The 15,780-nt window shown below is 44.2% G+C and overlaps 1 protein-coding gene across 3 annotated transcripts; it reads right to left on the reverse strand.

Moving 5' to 3' along the window:
* Positions 1–2,571: 2,571 nt before the first annotated feature.
* On the reverse strand, positions 2,572–6,525 carry CUNH11orf87 (chromosome unknown C11orf87 homolog). 3 transcript variants are annotated; one of them, XM_055622376.1, is made up of 2 exons: positions 6,355–6,525; positions 2,572–4,887 (listed from the first exon to the last, which is right to left on the reverse strand). In XM_055622376.1, exon 2 carries the CDS (start codon positions 4,643–4,645, stop codon positions 4,052–4,054), a length of 594 nt encoding a protein of 197 aa, XP_055478351.1. In that variant the 5' UTR covers positions 4,646–4,887; positions 6,355–6,525; the 3' UTR covers positions 2,572–4,051. The 3 variants fall into 3 exon arrangements, with proteins under 3 accessions (XP_055478351.1, XP_055478349.1, XP_055478350.1); XM_055622374.1 differs by lacking the exon at positions 6,355–6,525 and adding an exon at positions 5,963–6,069; XM_055622375.1 differs by lacking the exon at positions 6,355–6,525 and adding an exon at positions 5,024–5,399.
* Positions 6,526–15,780: the final 9,255 nt, after the last annotated feature.

Genomic DNA, 15,780 nt, shown 5'->3' on the forward strand with positions numbered 1-15,780 from the left:
CCTATGCCTATGCAATGGAAAAGACATTTTAGTCATTATCTAATCAATTCAATAGTTACAGCTAAGAAGGGTAAAAAAGTCAAATGCTAAGCAATTTTTAAAGCTAAATTGCCCATATTTTCCAAAAAGCTACTTGTCAAACTAAACAAATAATAGTTATTTTTTAATTTTACCTTTAAATATGCAGATATACGTTGTATCTTATACAACATATAAGTCAAAAAATGAAAACGAAAACTCAAAGTGCAATCCACGATTGTGGTCTAGATTGCCCCAAAGCTCTTGTAGATAACTGTTTATTCCATCTAGATAGCTGGACCACATTGATGTGATCATAACTTCATTATCATTGCTACGTTTGAGTCACTAATATAGGAAAGGAAGCTTATCTAATTACCAATTTCCCAAGCCAAGGAAGACTCTCCCCTTCCATTAAATAAAGAGAAAGTCATTCCGATTTGACCCCAGAAAAACAAGTGCATGCATATACCTGACTTCTCAGATCCTCTCTGGATCAGAGAATGGAACAACTATTTGGTTTCAGTCTCATACTTATAATGACAGAAAAGAGAATACAAAAAGTCCATTGTAAATTTGTACAAAATGTATGCATATATAAATACATATCTATGGGTGTATATAAATTCTAAAGATTATATCCATCTACATCTCCAAGAGTCAGAGCCCCATACAGTTAACATATCGACATTCTCTCTCTATTTTTCTCATTTTTAAAACAGTAAGAATCAAGCATGCTACCTTATAATACTGAATAGCAAGTGCAGGAGTTGAGCTGTAGCTATAGAGGGTTGAAGCAATTAGTTTGACGGGACATCAGTAAACAGAATCCTTAGAGTAAATTTAGCTATTTTCATATTGCCTTTTGTCTCATTAAAAATAAAAACTCTCATGTCACATGAGTCAGCTGAGCTCTCTAAGTAGCAATCTAAATAAAGTCTATAGAAATTTGCATTGTCATATGCTTATTGCAGTAATTTGGTGCGGGATCTGGCCTACTAGAATTTCATGTAATACTCATTCTAGCTCACAGAAATCTTGAGTGACACCACCAGCTTCACAGCATATTAAACTCAGCATGAAATATGATTAACAAGCTGCATCATCTTTACGGGACACTATTAAAATATTAAACCCTAGTCAATTGATGAAAAAAGGCGTATACACATATAATAATAGCACATTACAGATGTGTGCTTATGGTGAGAGGTATCAAGACTTTTTAAATACACATAATTAGATTACCTCCTGCTTCCTCTGTTTCTTTTGGGAAAGTGTATAGGACATTGCCCCCTAGGGCGTACAGGCTGCTTCTTAGAAGGGGTTCATTATTGCATGCCTTGAATGCACTGTGATTCATAAGGCAAGAACACAGGAGTCGCTTCAGCACCAAGGAAGTGGAATCAGCATCTAGCACTGCTCAAAACAGAAGATCTTATTGCTTTAACAAAATGGGAAATTATTTACTGGGGGAAAAAAAAGTGCACCAAATAATGGAGGGGGAAAGTAAGACCTATGCACTGAAGTAGAGCTCACTGAAATAATGAAGCTTCCTTCTGGGTTCCTGATTTTATTCAGATTTCACATCCAAAGCCCATTCTGTAAGAAGGTGTTAACAGCTAGAGTTGGAAGAAGGTAAATTAAAGAGATAAATGGACGTTCTCCTTGACAGTGCCTTAGTCGTTCTGCTGTACAGTGTAGAGCTCTGATACACTAACAGGTTTCTTGGTCGCCTGAGGGAGTAAATACGCTCTGTCCTGGTACCAGGAAATGACTAAGGCACTAGAGAGAATCTGGTTCATTATTTAGTATATCACACCCAAAAATTATACCTGCTCTTCCTAATGATAAAACATGGCATGCTTAAAGGATGGTCTTCTGTGCTTCATAAAAGGACTTGGATGATATCTGACTGGTGACTAAATCAACCTTATTAAATTATTTTATAAACATACAGACTGAGCTTGGGAAACTTTATATACAACCAAAAACATTAGCAGCAATAGTTTCTATGGATAATAAGCACATTCAACTTGAAACAAGACAGAGCACTGAGGGCAGCTAGTGGCTTCAGAGCGGGATAGATGTGGGGGTGTCCTGCTGCCTTACACCCAGCCGCAGGGTGGAATGTAGATGGGTTACAAAAGATGTCTCTTCTCTCTCACTCTCTTTCTTCCTTAATATTATTGTCTAAGCATTCAGGGAGTCTAATTAGGCCAGACCTGGGAAGAAGAAAGATCCCCCTTTGCTATATATCAGATGCAGGCACAGAGTTGTAACTAAACAGGAGGCTGTAAACATTTTTCCTATAAGCATTTGCTTGGAAATTTGCATGTCCTGTCATCCAAATTGCCCAACATCTCCACCAGTCTTTCCCCCAAACACATACGGTACAAGCAAGCACACACACCACTGCCTCCAGGTGGCAACCGCATGCAGAGACGCACAGGCCCTGTGTAAATATTAGCCATGTTTTTAATAGATGGCATACCAGCACATCTATCACCCGTTTTCTGTTGTGGTTGTTTCTGTTATTCACAAAAGAAAAAGGGAAACGTGGGTGTCATCATTTTATAGTAGTCTACTACAGAGTAAAATACAAAAGAACACTTCTGGAAACAGCAGAAGCCAGGCCCGCACCACTGACTTCCTCAGCCAGTGGCAACCATTAAATCAACAGCTGGAAAGTCGGAACAGGAATATACAGTTTGGAGGACAAATCACAGAACTATAGTTTTCTTCTGTATTTGGTACCAATATAATAAGTATATAACAAAGGTGCACTTTTTCTAAAAATAAAATATAAACATACTGGTTGGTTAGATACTGCATTTTCAGAACTGCACATTACCTAATACTTCTTTTTTTTTTTTTTACATAAAGGTAACTTATGCAATGTATGATAACAAGAAAAACAACAGTACACACTAATCCAATTGCATAAAAAGAGGAAAGAAACCAATCAAAACCAAGACAATCTCTTTCCAAAACAGCTCCTTCTTTGGTCTGCACAACCAGAGGAAGTTAACCATGAAGGTGAGACATATTCAGCACCAGGCCTGGCTGGACAGCTCCCGATTTCTCCGAGGCTCAAGGAAAAACAAAACAAAACAAAACAAAAAACCCCAAACGGAAACAAAACAAAACAGAGCAGAAAACCCCAAACCAAAAAAAAAAAAAAAAAAAAAAAAACCTCCACAAGTCAAGCAGAGCCTAACAGGGTGCAAAAGCAGATTGTATGGTTTGGGGTTTTTTATTTTTATTATTTTTTTAAATTTTTGTTTGCGCTCGGCCAGCGAGAGAGATATTTCTAAGTAAAATTCAAATTCTGCCAGAGGGAAACTAAAAAGTGAGAGGATGGATGACTGACTAGAGAGGGGTTACATATCCTAAACATTTTTTTTTTTTTCTGGGACATTCTCTGTGGTCTCTGGTGCTTAATGTAGATGTTTCCTTTATAATAAACTATTGCCTGAGCCCAGCTGGAGGTGGAGAAAGGGGAGGGGAGAGAAGCTAAAGGAAAAGTGAAAGCCCGTGGGGGAGGGGCAGAAAGGCGACTAAACCTTCACTTGACAGCTATATACAACGTGACCCGCCGGCCCCCTCCCCTCCCTTTGCTTCGGTGTCAAATGCCTTTTATATATATTTGGTAGCCTGTGCGGTTTCTCCTCCTTACTGGGGGGGAGGAGAGGAAGGGCACGGGGTGGAGAGGGAAGATGCAGCCTTCATTGACAATGAGAAAATATGTGATTTGTCATGCGCTTGGATTGTGTTATTAATAGTATAATAATTACTATAAATATCAATAAAGTATTATCAGCGTTATTTCTTCCTCTGAGACTTTCCTCGCCCAATATTTACAAATACCGCACAGTGCCTCGGCGGAGGAGAAACAGTAAAAGGGTGGGCAGATAAGGAAAGAGGGCAGAGGAAAGAGGGGCCAGAGGAGAACGGAACGGAAGAAAGGAGGAACAAAAGCCAGGATGGTGAAGATGCTGGAAACGAGGAAGGGGTCAGGAGAGGAGCTACACCATCAGGACAGTACCACCGTTTGCAAAAGGCCCTCGCCAGGTGTGTCCAAACTGGAGGAAGCTGCCTGTGCTCCGTGTGGACTGGGGGCCGGCGGCGGAGGCGGGGGCGCACAGGGACCCTGGCACTGGAGACCAGGGGACGAAGAGGAGGAAGAGGTGGTGGCATTGGAGGGGGTGCTGAAGGCGGAGTCCCGGGGCTGTCTCTCCAGCCGGGTCTCTTTTCCATGGGTTGGGGCTTGAACACCTGCCCGGGGCAGCCCCCCACCACCGTGGATGCCGCTGCAATGATCTTTCTCATATTCCTCCTGAGCTCTCTGCATCTTCCGCTTCTTCATCCTACGCTTGTGGATGTGGAAGGTGGAGAGGGACAGCACGATGAGGCAGAAGATGAGGGTGACCAGGACAATCAGCACCAGCGTGGATGAGAAAGACTGGAAGAGCTGCTGTCCCACCTGCGTGATGCAGGTGCCTCCACCTGCGCCTGAGCCACGGACACCTGCGTTGCTGCCTCCGCTGGCGTTGTGGGGAGCAAAGGTCCGGTTCAGGAGACAAGGCGGCAGTGCCAGCCTCAGCTCTTTGGGCGCCCTGGCACTCATCGGCGCTGGGCTGAGAGGGGCCAGGCCCACCAGGCTTCCTCTGTTGGACACACGGTTCCCACCAGCCAAGATGAGGACAAGAGCCCACGCCACCCCAATAGCTCCCTAGCTCTGGAGAGAGCGAGTGCTCCAGCCAAACACTGAGGGAGCAACTGTAGGCAAGCAAGCCGGCCAGAGCTAGCAGCCCCGTTCCTCCTTGATCTCCTCTCCAAGCGCCCAGTTCTCTTTCCCCAGGCACAGTGCTGCAAAGAAAATAGGATTAGTTAGGGTCCTGGTCACTGCCAAGGCAAGTGCAGAGGACGAGAGGGATCTGCCACCACTGCCAAGCGGCCCTCTAATGGGCTCTGTCATCTCCACAACCCACCGACCCAACCCTACCGCTCCTGGAAGCGCAGGAGAGCAGCTGCCAGCTGCTCCGCTGGCTCAGACGGGGTCTGGCTTCCGCACCGCACCGCAGAGACACTGGTTACTCAGCAGAGAAGGCAGCTGCCCTGCCCCCTGCACAACTTTCTAATTGCCACCAACAGCGGCCACCAGGGCTCTCTCTATCTACTTCCCCAAGAGCCAACTCCCTCTTCCCTGTGCCCTGTGGACCTCTTCTCACGATCCACTCCGGCCAGCCCTCCTCCAAGCAGGCTCCCTACGTGCAGTCTTCCTTTCCCATCGCTCCTTCTCCAAACACCTCCACCCTGGACCTTCTGATCCCCAAGGTCCCAGTCCCAGGGGATACATCCCACTGCCTCTGTCCCTGGGCACAACTGACACGCTGGATCTGGTACACAGGATCAGGCTGGACCTTCCTCCAGCCTTCTTCCCTGCTACCTTCATCCCCCCTTCCTCCCCATCAAAAGCAACTGAAACACCCTTCTCAGCGCAGGCACAAACGCCCCCCCCCCCGCCCTCCCCATCTCCCGAGCCTCCCACTTGACAGTCTCTCCTATCCCTTTTCTTTCTCCCAGAGCAGAAACTGGAAGGGGAAGGTTCCCGCCTACAAAGTTTGGGGAACCGACCTTGTCCCTAGCCTTCCCCGGGCCCTGGCCCCAGGGCCCAGAGGCAGTGGTAGAGGACCAAGCTGGGCGGACTCTGAGCAGGCAGCACATCTCCCTTGCCTCTCCCAAAAGGCAGGGGCAAACTGTTGCACTGCGGAGCAGCAAAGCAAAGCACTAGCCTCGGCTGGGGCAGTGGCAGGGGCTGGGGCGGGGGCCGAAGCCCTGACCAGCGATGTCTGCGCAGGCCGCGGGAGTGGTCCTACCCACTCCCATCCTGCCGCTGGGACCCCTGGCCACGGAAGCCTTCAGTCGGACTGCCCTCTCTTACCTGGAACAGCCAGCCCGGTCGCAGAGAAGGAGCCCCTGCCTCGGCTGCAGTGGCGGCTGCAGAAGGCGCGGAGCGCAGGGACCAGAGACAGAGCCGCGCTGCCGCCGCCGCCGCCGCCGCCGCCGCCGCCGCTGCCTTCGCTGCTGCCGCTGCCGCTGCTGCTACAGGGAGCTCAGCTCTTAGCCTATTGCCAGAGAGGCCGGTGACGTCAGGCAGCCACCGCCAGGGCTCCAAGCCACCCCTCAGGCCCCCACCCACCCTCATACCCAACACCTTGTCCTGGTATAACAGCCTCACCAACACCATTCCCAGTTTCCCGCTGTTCCCCAGCTTTGGGGCTGGGAGGAGCAAACCCCCCCCACCCCCCCGCCTCCGCCCGGCCAGCAACCCACCGTCAGCCTTAGCATTCCTTTGCCTAGGAAGACGCAGGCTTCAGTTCTTCCATCGCTCTGTGCTTTATCCTCCACTTGTCTCCAGGTACACAGTTTTGCTCTCGGGGGACCTGCTTCCCTGGGAGTGTACTTTTTTCCTGTTGACTGATCAACCTGCTACCCCCAAATCCCGTTTTGCTGCCTCCGGTTCTAAGCACGAACTGCTTGCACGAGGGAGATGGCAAGGACATTTGTCAACACAACCGTGGCAGAATCAGAAACAGGAACCTGAATATGCATCAAAGGCTGCATCGTCTGCGCCGGGCACCAGGGCATGCCATCCCGTCTGCCTGCTCTTCGGGCCGTTCAGCGTGTTCACCACCCTTTCTCTTTTGAGGATCTCACCTCACGAACACACAGAGCGCACAAGGGCTTATAGGGCAGGAAGGGAATATTACAGAGAGGAGTGCAGAAACCAATGACCTGTAAAAAAATCTCTGCATTCTTTGTGCTGCCCGAAAAGTGCTCGTTCGGTGACTCAAATCTTTGTCAAAAGGCTTGATGCACTAGCCTTTCAACTTAAATGGATGCATAGGAGAGCCTAAAAAGGCTCTCAGCAGCTTGCAAACGTCTAGTTAGAGACCAGTGAAGGACTAGTTTGCAATCCCTGCAGAAATAGGAACAGTGCATTCTATTGTAGTAGCCATCTTCAAAATAGAACACGCTTTTTTTTCTTTTTTTAAGTGAGAACTGAAAATGCTGGTTTGGAACAATACCTACAGACCATACAGTCTTTAGGGGCACTCAGATAACTTACTAAAGGTGTGTTTCTTTCCTCTCTCCCATCTTGTTTACTTCCAGTCTTTCAGTCTAGCAAAGTGTGCGATATCTCCGCGTTGAATTGGACAGTGAAATGCGTGCTCCTGCCTCTTTGTACTGCGCACCAAGAAGGGAAGCTGTCGGGAGTCCTAGATGCCACTTACTGGCTTGTGTCGGCTGTAGTTGGGAGGTGGAGTCTAATAAAAAAGAAAAGAGATTTCTCCTTCTGACCCCATGCTCCTAACTAGTCCCACTCACTTTCCTCTTTCTGCTCATGCAACAAATGAATGACACATCCCTCCACCCCAACTTTGTTTTCATTCATTCCAGCACAAGTTATCTGGGGCCTGGGGAGCAGCACAGCATTAAAGCACTTGAGGAAATGTGCAAAAGCCCCCGGGTTCTATCCACAGCACGATGAAGAAGCGAAGGAAAGAATCTGCCTTATATTCATAGCTGTGTCAATGAGAAAAGGTATTTCCAAGTTAACAGCTCAGTGCTTGCTGCATCGAGCACTGTTGCTTCAGACCGCAAAGACGCACAGTTAATGAGGGCCAGCGACTTAGATGCTTGCATAAGCTTCCCTTCCCAGAAGGAGGGGACCTCACGCCTCCTAAAGCCACCTGCCACCTTTAGTGATTCTGGCTTCAGTAGGCTTGGAGGACGGTGAGCCTTTGCTGGCTTCACTGTGTCAGCTGCCTCAAAATAAATAAAATAAAATAAAATAAATAACACATGTGCCAGAAGGGTCAAGGGCACCACAAGAAAACCCACAGAATCAACTAACCTGGGCCCACAGAGGCCCACCGAGACAGAACTACCAACTAAGGAGCATACATGGTATGGACCTCGGCCCTCTGCACATACATAAGAGATGTGTGACCCGGGCCTCATGTGGGAATCCTGACAGAGGGAACATGGGCCTTTTCTGACTCTGTTACCTGCCTTTTTTAGCCTCAATATAAGATGTGCCTAGACTCATTGCAACTTAATATGCCAAGGTTGGTTGATACCCATGGGGGCAACTCCTCTTTTTTTGAAGAAAAGGGGGGAGGAGTATATAGGGAGGGAGTGGGGAAAGTACTGGGAGGAGAAGAGGGAGGGGGAACTGTGGTTGGGATGTAAAGTAATTAAAAACATAAACACACATATCTAAAATATTTGAGTATAAACTATATAAAAGGACACTTGTGTTCAGAATGATTTTTAAACTATGTGTAAGAGTGTTTTGTCTGTATGCATGTTTGTGCACCATCTGAGTCCCTGGTGCCTAGGAGGTCAGAAGAGAGGGCATTGGATTCCCTGGAACTAGAGCTACAGTTATGAAAATGTTTGTAAGCTGCCATGCGGGTGCTGGAAATTGAACCCAAGTTCTCTGGAAGAGCAGTCAGTGCTCTTAACCTCTGAGCCATCCCTTAACCCCCCCACCCACCCAGAATGGTTTTTAACATCCCTCATCCTTCTCTGTATGACTTCTTTATCTCCCCTGCCTCTGTGCACATGCATATCCCTATTTCTACTTTTGCATTACCCATGTTTCTAACCAATCTTCATTGAGCTAAAAAGAAAACACTCCAGAAGACAGGAGGTGTGTTTGAAACAGAAGACAAGACCTAGAAAATCCTTTTTGTTTGGATCCCCCTCCTTTCTCCAGCAGTCCACAGACATCTACAATCTTCCTTGGACTAGGAGTCTATTCCAGCAGCCACTGTACTATATTAGGTCACTTAGACAGGTTGTTATGGACGCCATATGCATGACAAAAGCCTCCTTGATGTTCACTGAAGTTACCAGAGAATGTGCAGATGATTCTGACATTTTTGTCTATTCTTATTTCTTCTGCTCTCCTTCTAAACACCTACAGAGAAATGTCTATATGGTCTCATGTTACCGTTGAATCAACTACTCATCCAGCCAGTAATAAATTAACCAATTGCTAAACAAGACACAGAGTGAAATTCTTTATTTTGTCTGGTCAATCTAGCTCTTTCCCAATCCAATTTTCCATTCTGTAAACAGAGAATAGGAATGATGATAATAGTATCTTCTTTGTAGGACTATTTTAAGTACCAAACAAACAGCAAACATTTGAAAAACAATAGCTTTTTATGTTATAAAGAAAAATTATGAACACTGGTGTTTTATCCTAGGCAACAGAAATGTTATGTTTTAGATAACAAAATTCAGGAGAGATTTATCTTGAGTTTTAGTATTCCTTATGTAAAGATGACTAGAAAGGCGAAAGGACTAAAAATAACAATAGAGAGCACACAGACATGGGGCTGCTGTGTGACCCCCTAGAGATGCAATGCGGGGGTTGCACCAGAGCATCTTCCCAGGGGTGGGGATCAAGGTTCCAAACGACAGTGAAATGGACCTATGGTAGGAGGCATCTTATCATTCATATTATGTACACTTCTTTAAGCACAAAGTAGGTGATCACCTAGCAGTCTTCAAAGTGGAGGAAATATATCTTTAAGAGTAGATTTTTTAAATACCCAGGAGAGTACAATGTGTATATAGTTTGAAGAACAGCACATACGTAAACACAATAAAGGCAACATACAGCAATCCAATAGTCAATGTCAAGTTAAACGGAGAAAAACTTAAAGTGATCCTACTAAAATCAGGGACAAGTCAAGGATGCCCACTCTCACCATATCTCTTCAATATAGTACTTGAAGTTCTAGCTAAAGCAAAAAGACAAGTAAAAGAGATGAAGGGAATACAAACTGAAAGGGAAAAGTCAAAGTATCACTATTCACAGATGATATGATAGTATATATAAGTGATACTCAAGATTCTACCAGTGAAATCCTACAGCTGATAAACATCTTCAGCAAAGCAAATAAAAAAATAACTAAAAAAAAATCAGTAGCCCTCCTTTATAAAAGCAATAAAAAGGGCTGAGAAAGAAAATAAGGAAACAACAATCTAAACAATAGCCACAAATAATATAAAATATCTTGGTGTAACTCTAACCAAGCAAGTGAAAGATCTGTATGACAAGAGCTTTACGTTTTTGAAGAAAGACATTGAAGGTTTTAGAAGATGGAAAGATCTCCCATGCTCCTGGATAGATAGAATTAACATAGTAAAAATGGCCAGCCTACCAAAAGCCATCTACAAATCCAATGCAGTTCCCATGAAAATTCTAACACAATTCTTTACAGACCTGAAAAGACCCAGAGTAACAAAACCAATTGTATACAATAGAAGAACTTCTGGTGGTATTGACATCCTTGATCTCAAGCTACTACAGAGCAATAGAAATAATAATAGTAATAGTAATAGTATTAGTAATAATAATAATAAACCTTGCATGGTATTGGCATAGAAACAAACAGATTGATCAATGGAACCGAATTGAAGACCCAGATATAAACCGACACTCCTACAGGCACTTGATTTTAGACAAAGAAGACAAAGCCATACAATGGAAAAAAGACAACATCTTCAATAAATGGTGTTGGTCTAACTGGATGTCTACATATAGAAAAATGCAAATAAACCCATATCTATCACCAAACTCAAATCCAGATGGATCAGAGCTCAACATAAAACCAGAGACTCTAAATCTGTTCGAAGACAAAGTGGGGAGAAGTCTGGAACTCATTGGCAGTGGAGACAACTTCTTGAACAGAACACCAACAGCACAGGCTCTAGATCAATGGGGTATCCTGAAACTGAAAGCTTCTGTAAGTCAAAGGACACTTGTTAATAGAACAAAATGGCAACCTACGGAATGAGAAAAGATCTTCACCAACCCTACAACAGACAGAGGGCTAATATCCAAAACATAGAAAAAAACTTAAGAAATTAAACATCAACAAATCAAATAATGCAATTAAAAAATGAGGTACAGAGCTAAACTGAGAATTCACAACAGAGAAATCTCAAATGGCTGAGAAGCATTTAAATAAGTGCTCAGTGTCCTTAGACATCAGGAAAATGCATTTTGAAGAGACTCTAAGATTCCATCTTACACCAGACAGAAAGGTTAAGATCAAAAACTCAAGTGACAACACATTGCTGGCAGGAGTGCAAACTTGTACAACCTCTGTGGAAATCCATCTGGCACTTTCTTAGAAAACTGGGAATAGTTCTACCTTAAGCCCCAGCTATATCATTCCTGGGCATATACCTGAAAGATGTTCCACCATTCAACAAGGACATTTGCTCAGCCATGTTCATAGCAGCTTTTTCCACAATAGCCAGAAACTGGAAAAAAAGTACATGCCCCTCAACCAAAGAATGGATAAAGAAATTGTGGTACATTTACACAATGGAATACTACTCAGCTATTAAAAATAAGGAGATCATGAAATTTGCAGACAAATGGATGGAACTAGAAAAGATCATCCTGAGTGAGGTACCCCAGACCCAGAAAGACATACATTGTATATACTCACTTATAAGCAGATATTAGACCTAGTACAGGATAACCATACTATAAGCCACAGACCCAAAGAAGCTGAGTAACAAGGAGGACCCAAGTGAGGGTGACAGAATGTCACTCAGAAGGGGAAACAGAATAGGCAGCAGATGTGGATAAAGAGAGAGAACTGGGCAGGAGATGGAATGGGGAGGAAAGCAAGGCTGGGGAGAAGGTGGTTGGGTGGTGAGAGGGCTGGGAACAAGAAAGGAAACTGAGGGGGGACATCTCTGACAATCTGGAGGCCTGCAACAGGGCAGGCTAGCGGGAGGACATGGGTGTGACTCTAGCTGAGACTGCTAACAGGGAGGAACCTGAAGACTGAGGTGATCACCTACTAGCCAGGCAGGACTAGTGGCGGAAGGGGAACAACAACCCACCCACAAAACCTTTGATCCCGAAATGACTCTGCCTACAAGAAGTGCAAGGATAAAGAGGGAACAGAGATTGAGGGGATTTCCAACCAATAATCTGCCCGACCTGAGACCCACTCCGCAATAGAGAGCCAGCAGCTGGCACTATTAATGATGCTCTGCTATGCTTGCAGACAGGAGCCTAACTTGACTGTAGCCTGGGAGGCTCCACCCAGCAGCAGATGGAGACAGATGCTGGGAGGAGTTGTAGCAAAGCATGGGGTGGAGCTCCAGGGCTCTTGCGGAACTACTGGAGGGAAAGATGGAAGGATCTGGAGGGGACAGGAACCCCACAAGAAGACCAACACAGACAACTAACCCAGACCCATGGGGGCTTACAGAGACTGAGACATCAACTAAGGAGCATGCATAGTCTGGATCTAGGACTCCTGCCCATATGTGGCTGAAGGGCAGCTTGGTCTTCAAGTGCCTGGCAAGTGGGGTGGGGGCTGTTTCTAACACGGACTCTATTACCTGATTTTGAATCAGTTTCCCCTGGCAGAGCTGCCTTGCTGCTCTCAGTGGATGAGGTAAGGCTCAGTCCTGATATGACTTGATGTGTTGGGGAGGGTTGACACAGGGAGAGGAGGGCTCCCCTTCTCTGAAGGGGGAAAGGGAGAGGGCAAGAAGGAAGGAGGGGGAAGAGGGTCTTGGGGGAGAGGCTGGAGGGGGCTTCCTTGGTATATACAGTAAATAAACTTAAATAAAATAAAAATTTTAAAGAAGAAATTATTTTCCAAGTCCTCTACCCTTGAGTGAACTTTTCTTTCCAAATGTATCTATTTAAAGTTAAAATTTATATTTTGTTGCCTCTTTCTTCTCCTATTTCACAAAAGGTGAATTTGTCAACCATCAATTTTACTCTTATGTGCTATTCAGCATAGAAACTACTTTGAAGAGATACAAGTCCCAAAAGAATGACAGGGCACAAAAACAGAAGTCCAAATACACACACACACACACACACACACACACACACACACACACACACCCCCCAAAAAAATCTGTAACAAGTAGTATTGAAGGAATTGTACTTCATATAATGTAGAGGACAAACTCATTTTAACACTCTAGGTCTTATCTGTCTATATATTGATTTATTTTGAAATTGAAAGGTGATACCTTTGTCACAGAGATGAAAGTATTATGGTTCATTTAAATGGAAAAATGAAATCCCTTTTTCTTGAAGAAAATCAGCCCTAGCTGGACTGTTTCTATTGCTAACTTGGAATGGATTTTTCTTGACATAGCACTGGAGCCAGAGTCTACACAGGTGAATGAATTTCATCTATTGCTCCAAGGGTTTGGTAAAACAAGTACCACATGCGATATGGAATGTGTTGGAAACCACATCCTTGGCAACTACTACATTTATGCGTAAGGATTTTACATGGCAACTCAAAATATACAAAGGGGTCTACTATTTTCTAAACTTTGTTCAGAGAGTACACAGGCAAAACAAGCGTTGTGAAGTACTTTGGAAGTATCTGCCTCCTGGTTAAAATATCTGGAAGTCATGAACTAGATTCCTTGGGAGGGTGAAAGAAATATCTTACTGGGTGGAAATTTAAACCAAGTGATTTCTGTACCTGAAAAACACAAAGAACATGACATCAGATCAAAGAAAAGTAACTCAAGATATACTTCCTTCATGTCTCACGTGAATATTTTTGTACAAATGTATGTAATATGCAGGAGGGTACAGGTAAATGTGTACATTCATGTGTGTGTGTATATGCATGTGTGTGTTTGTGTGTACCTTCGTACGTATATGTGTATATGAAGGAAGGAGGGAGAAGGTGTGCAGGCCAGAGGCCAACCCCAGTTGTTTCTCAGGAGCTGTCAAGGTTTCTCACTGGGACCAGAGGCTTGCCAATCAGGTTAGGCTGGCTGGCCACTGAGTCCCAGAAATGCACTAGGTCTGTGCCTAACCAGTGCTGGGATTACAAGTGTGTATACACTACCATACCCAAATTTGTGTGAAGATGCTGGAAATCAAACTTAGATCCTCAAACTTGTGTGGAAAGCATGTCACCAACTAAGCCATCTTTCCAGCCTCATATTTTATCTCTTTTATACTTCAATTTTTTTTCTGATAAAGTCTTAGGACCAATTAAATCTGGATATAAAAACATTTCTTCATGCTACATTATCCTCAGAAGTTTATACATTCAACAAATACCACTAGGCAGCTACTGTGTTCCACAAAATATGCTATAAGAGACCATAGGAAAGTCTCTAAAATCAGGTGTTTACATCAGAGTCATACAAATACTCACAATCTGGTTTTCTGTCCAAATACAAAGAATTTCCTCATTCCCCAAATTTTCAATTAAATTTCCTATAAAGCCAGAAGCTGGAAACAACCCAGATGCCCCTCAACTGAGGGATAGATACAGAAATTGTGGTACATCTACACAATGGAATATTACTCAGCAATAAAAAAAAAAAAAGGATATCATGAAATTTGCAGGTAAATGGTGGGATCTGGAAAGGATCATCCTGAGTGAGCTATTCCAGAAGCAGAAAGACACACACGGTATATACTCACTCACATATACATATAATATAGGATAAACCTACTAAAAGCTGTACACCTAAAGAAACTAATCAAGAGGGAGGACTCTGGCTAAAATGCTCAATCCCTATCCAGAAAGGCAAAGAGGATGGACATCAGAAGAAGGAGAAAAGAGGGAGTAAGTCAGGAGCCTGCCACAGAGGGCCTCAGGAAGGCTTCGCCCTGCAGACTATCAAAGCAGATGCTGAGACTTATGGCCAACTGTTGGACAGAGTGCATGGAATCTTATGAAAGAAGTGAGAAATAGTAAGATCTAGAGAGGACAGGAACTCCACAAGGAGAGCAACAGAACCAAAAAATCTGAGCACAGGAATCTTTCCTGAGACTAATACTCCAACCAGGTACCATGCATGGAGATAACCTAGAACCCCTGCACAGATGTAGCCCATGGCAGATCAGTGTTCAAGTGGGTTCCATAGTAATGAGAACAGGGACTGTCTCTGACATGAACTGATTGGCCTGCTCTTTAATCACCTCCCCCTGAGAGGGGAGCAGCCTTACCAGGCCACAGAGGAAGACAAAGCAGCCACTCCTGATGAGACCTAATAGAGAAGGATCAGAAGGAAGTAAAAGAAGACCTCCCCTATCAGTGGACTTGGGAAGGGGCATGCATGCAGAAGGGAAGAAACGGAGGGGTTGGGAGGGGAGGAGGGAGGGAACCACAGGGGGAATACAAAGTAAATAAAGTGTAATTAATAAAGAATTTTTAAAAAATAAAATAAAATTTCCTGTAAGGCATCCCTTACATCAAAGAATAGAAGAACACAAACTAAGCTAACAGAGGCAGGTGGATAAAGATAAATGGACCAACAGATGTTGAATAATTGATAAAATCTTTGTGACCAATAGTTCTTGGATCATGGGGGTTCTGGATCAGAAACCTTGTAGCATTTGTGTTTTTTTGTTTGTTTGTTTGTTTGTTTTTGTTTCAAGTGCTGTAGGCTGTGGATCTGCTTTTTATGAAACAGAGCAACTGGAAATACTTTCACCATGCACAAAAAGACATGCCTAGACCAAGTATTATTGACATTTAGAGCAAGATAAAATTTGTTGGTTGTAAAAGGCTGTCTTGTGCACTGTAGGGTATTAGAATAAGTAGACTTCTAAAGATGGCTCCCCAAGGTTAAATCCAATGGTTACTCAGGAAGGAAAAAAAAAAAAGAATCTAGGTACTGCTGTGAAAAAAACTTTTGTAGGGGTAA

This window comes from Psammomys obesus, unplaced genomic scaffold (genome assembly GCF_907164565.1).
Source record: "Psammomys obesus unplaced genomic scaffold, mPsaObe1.curated_primary_1811, whole genome shotgun sequence".
NCBI classification, from domain to species: Eukaryota; Metazoa; Chordata; class Mammalia; order Rodentia; family Muridae; genus Psammomys; species Psammomys obesus.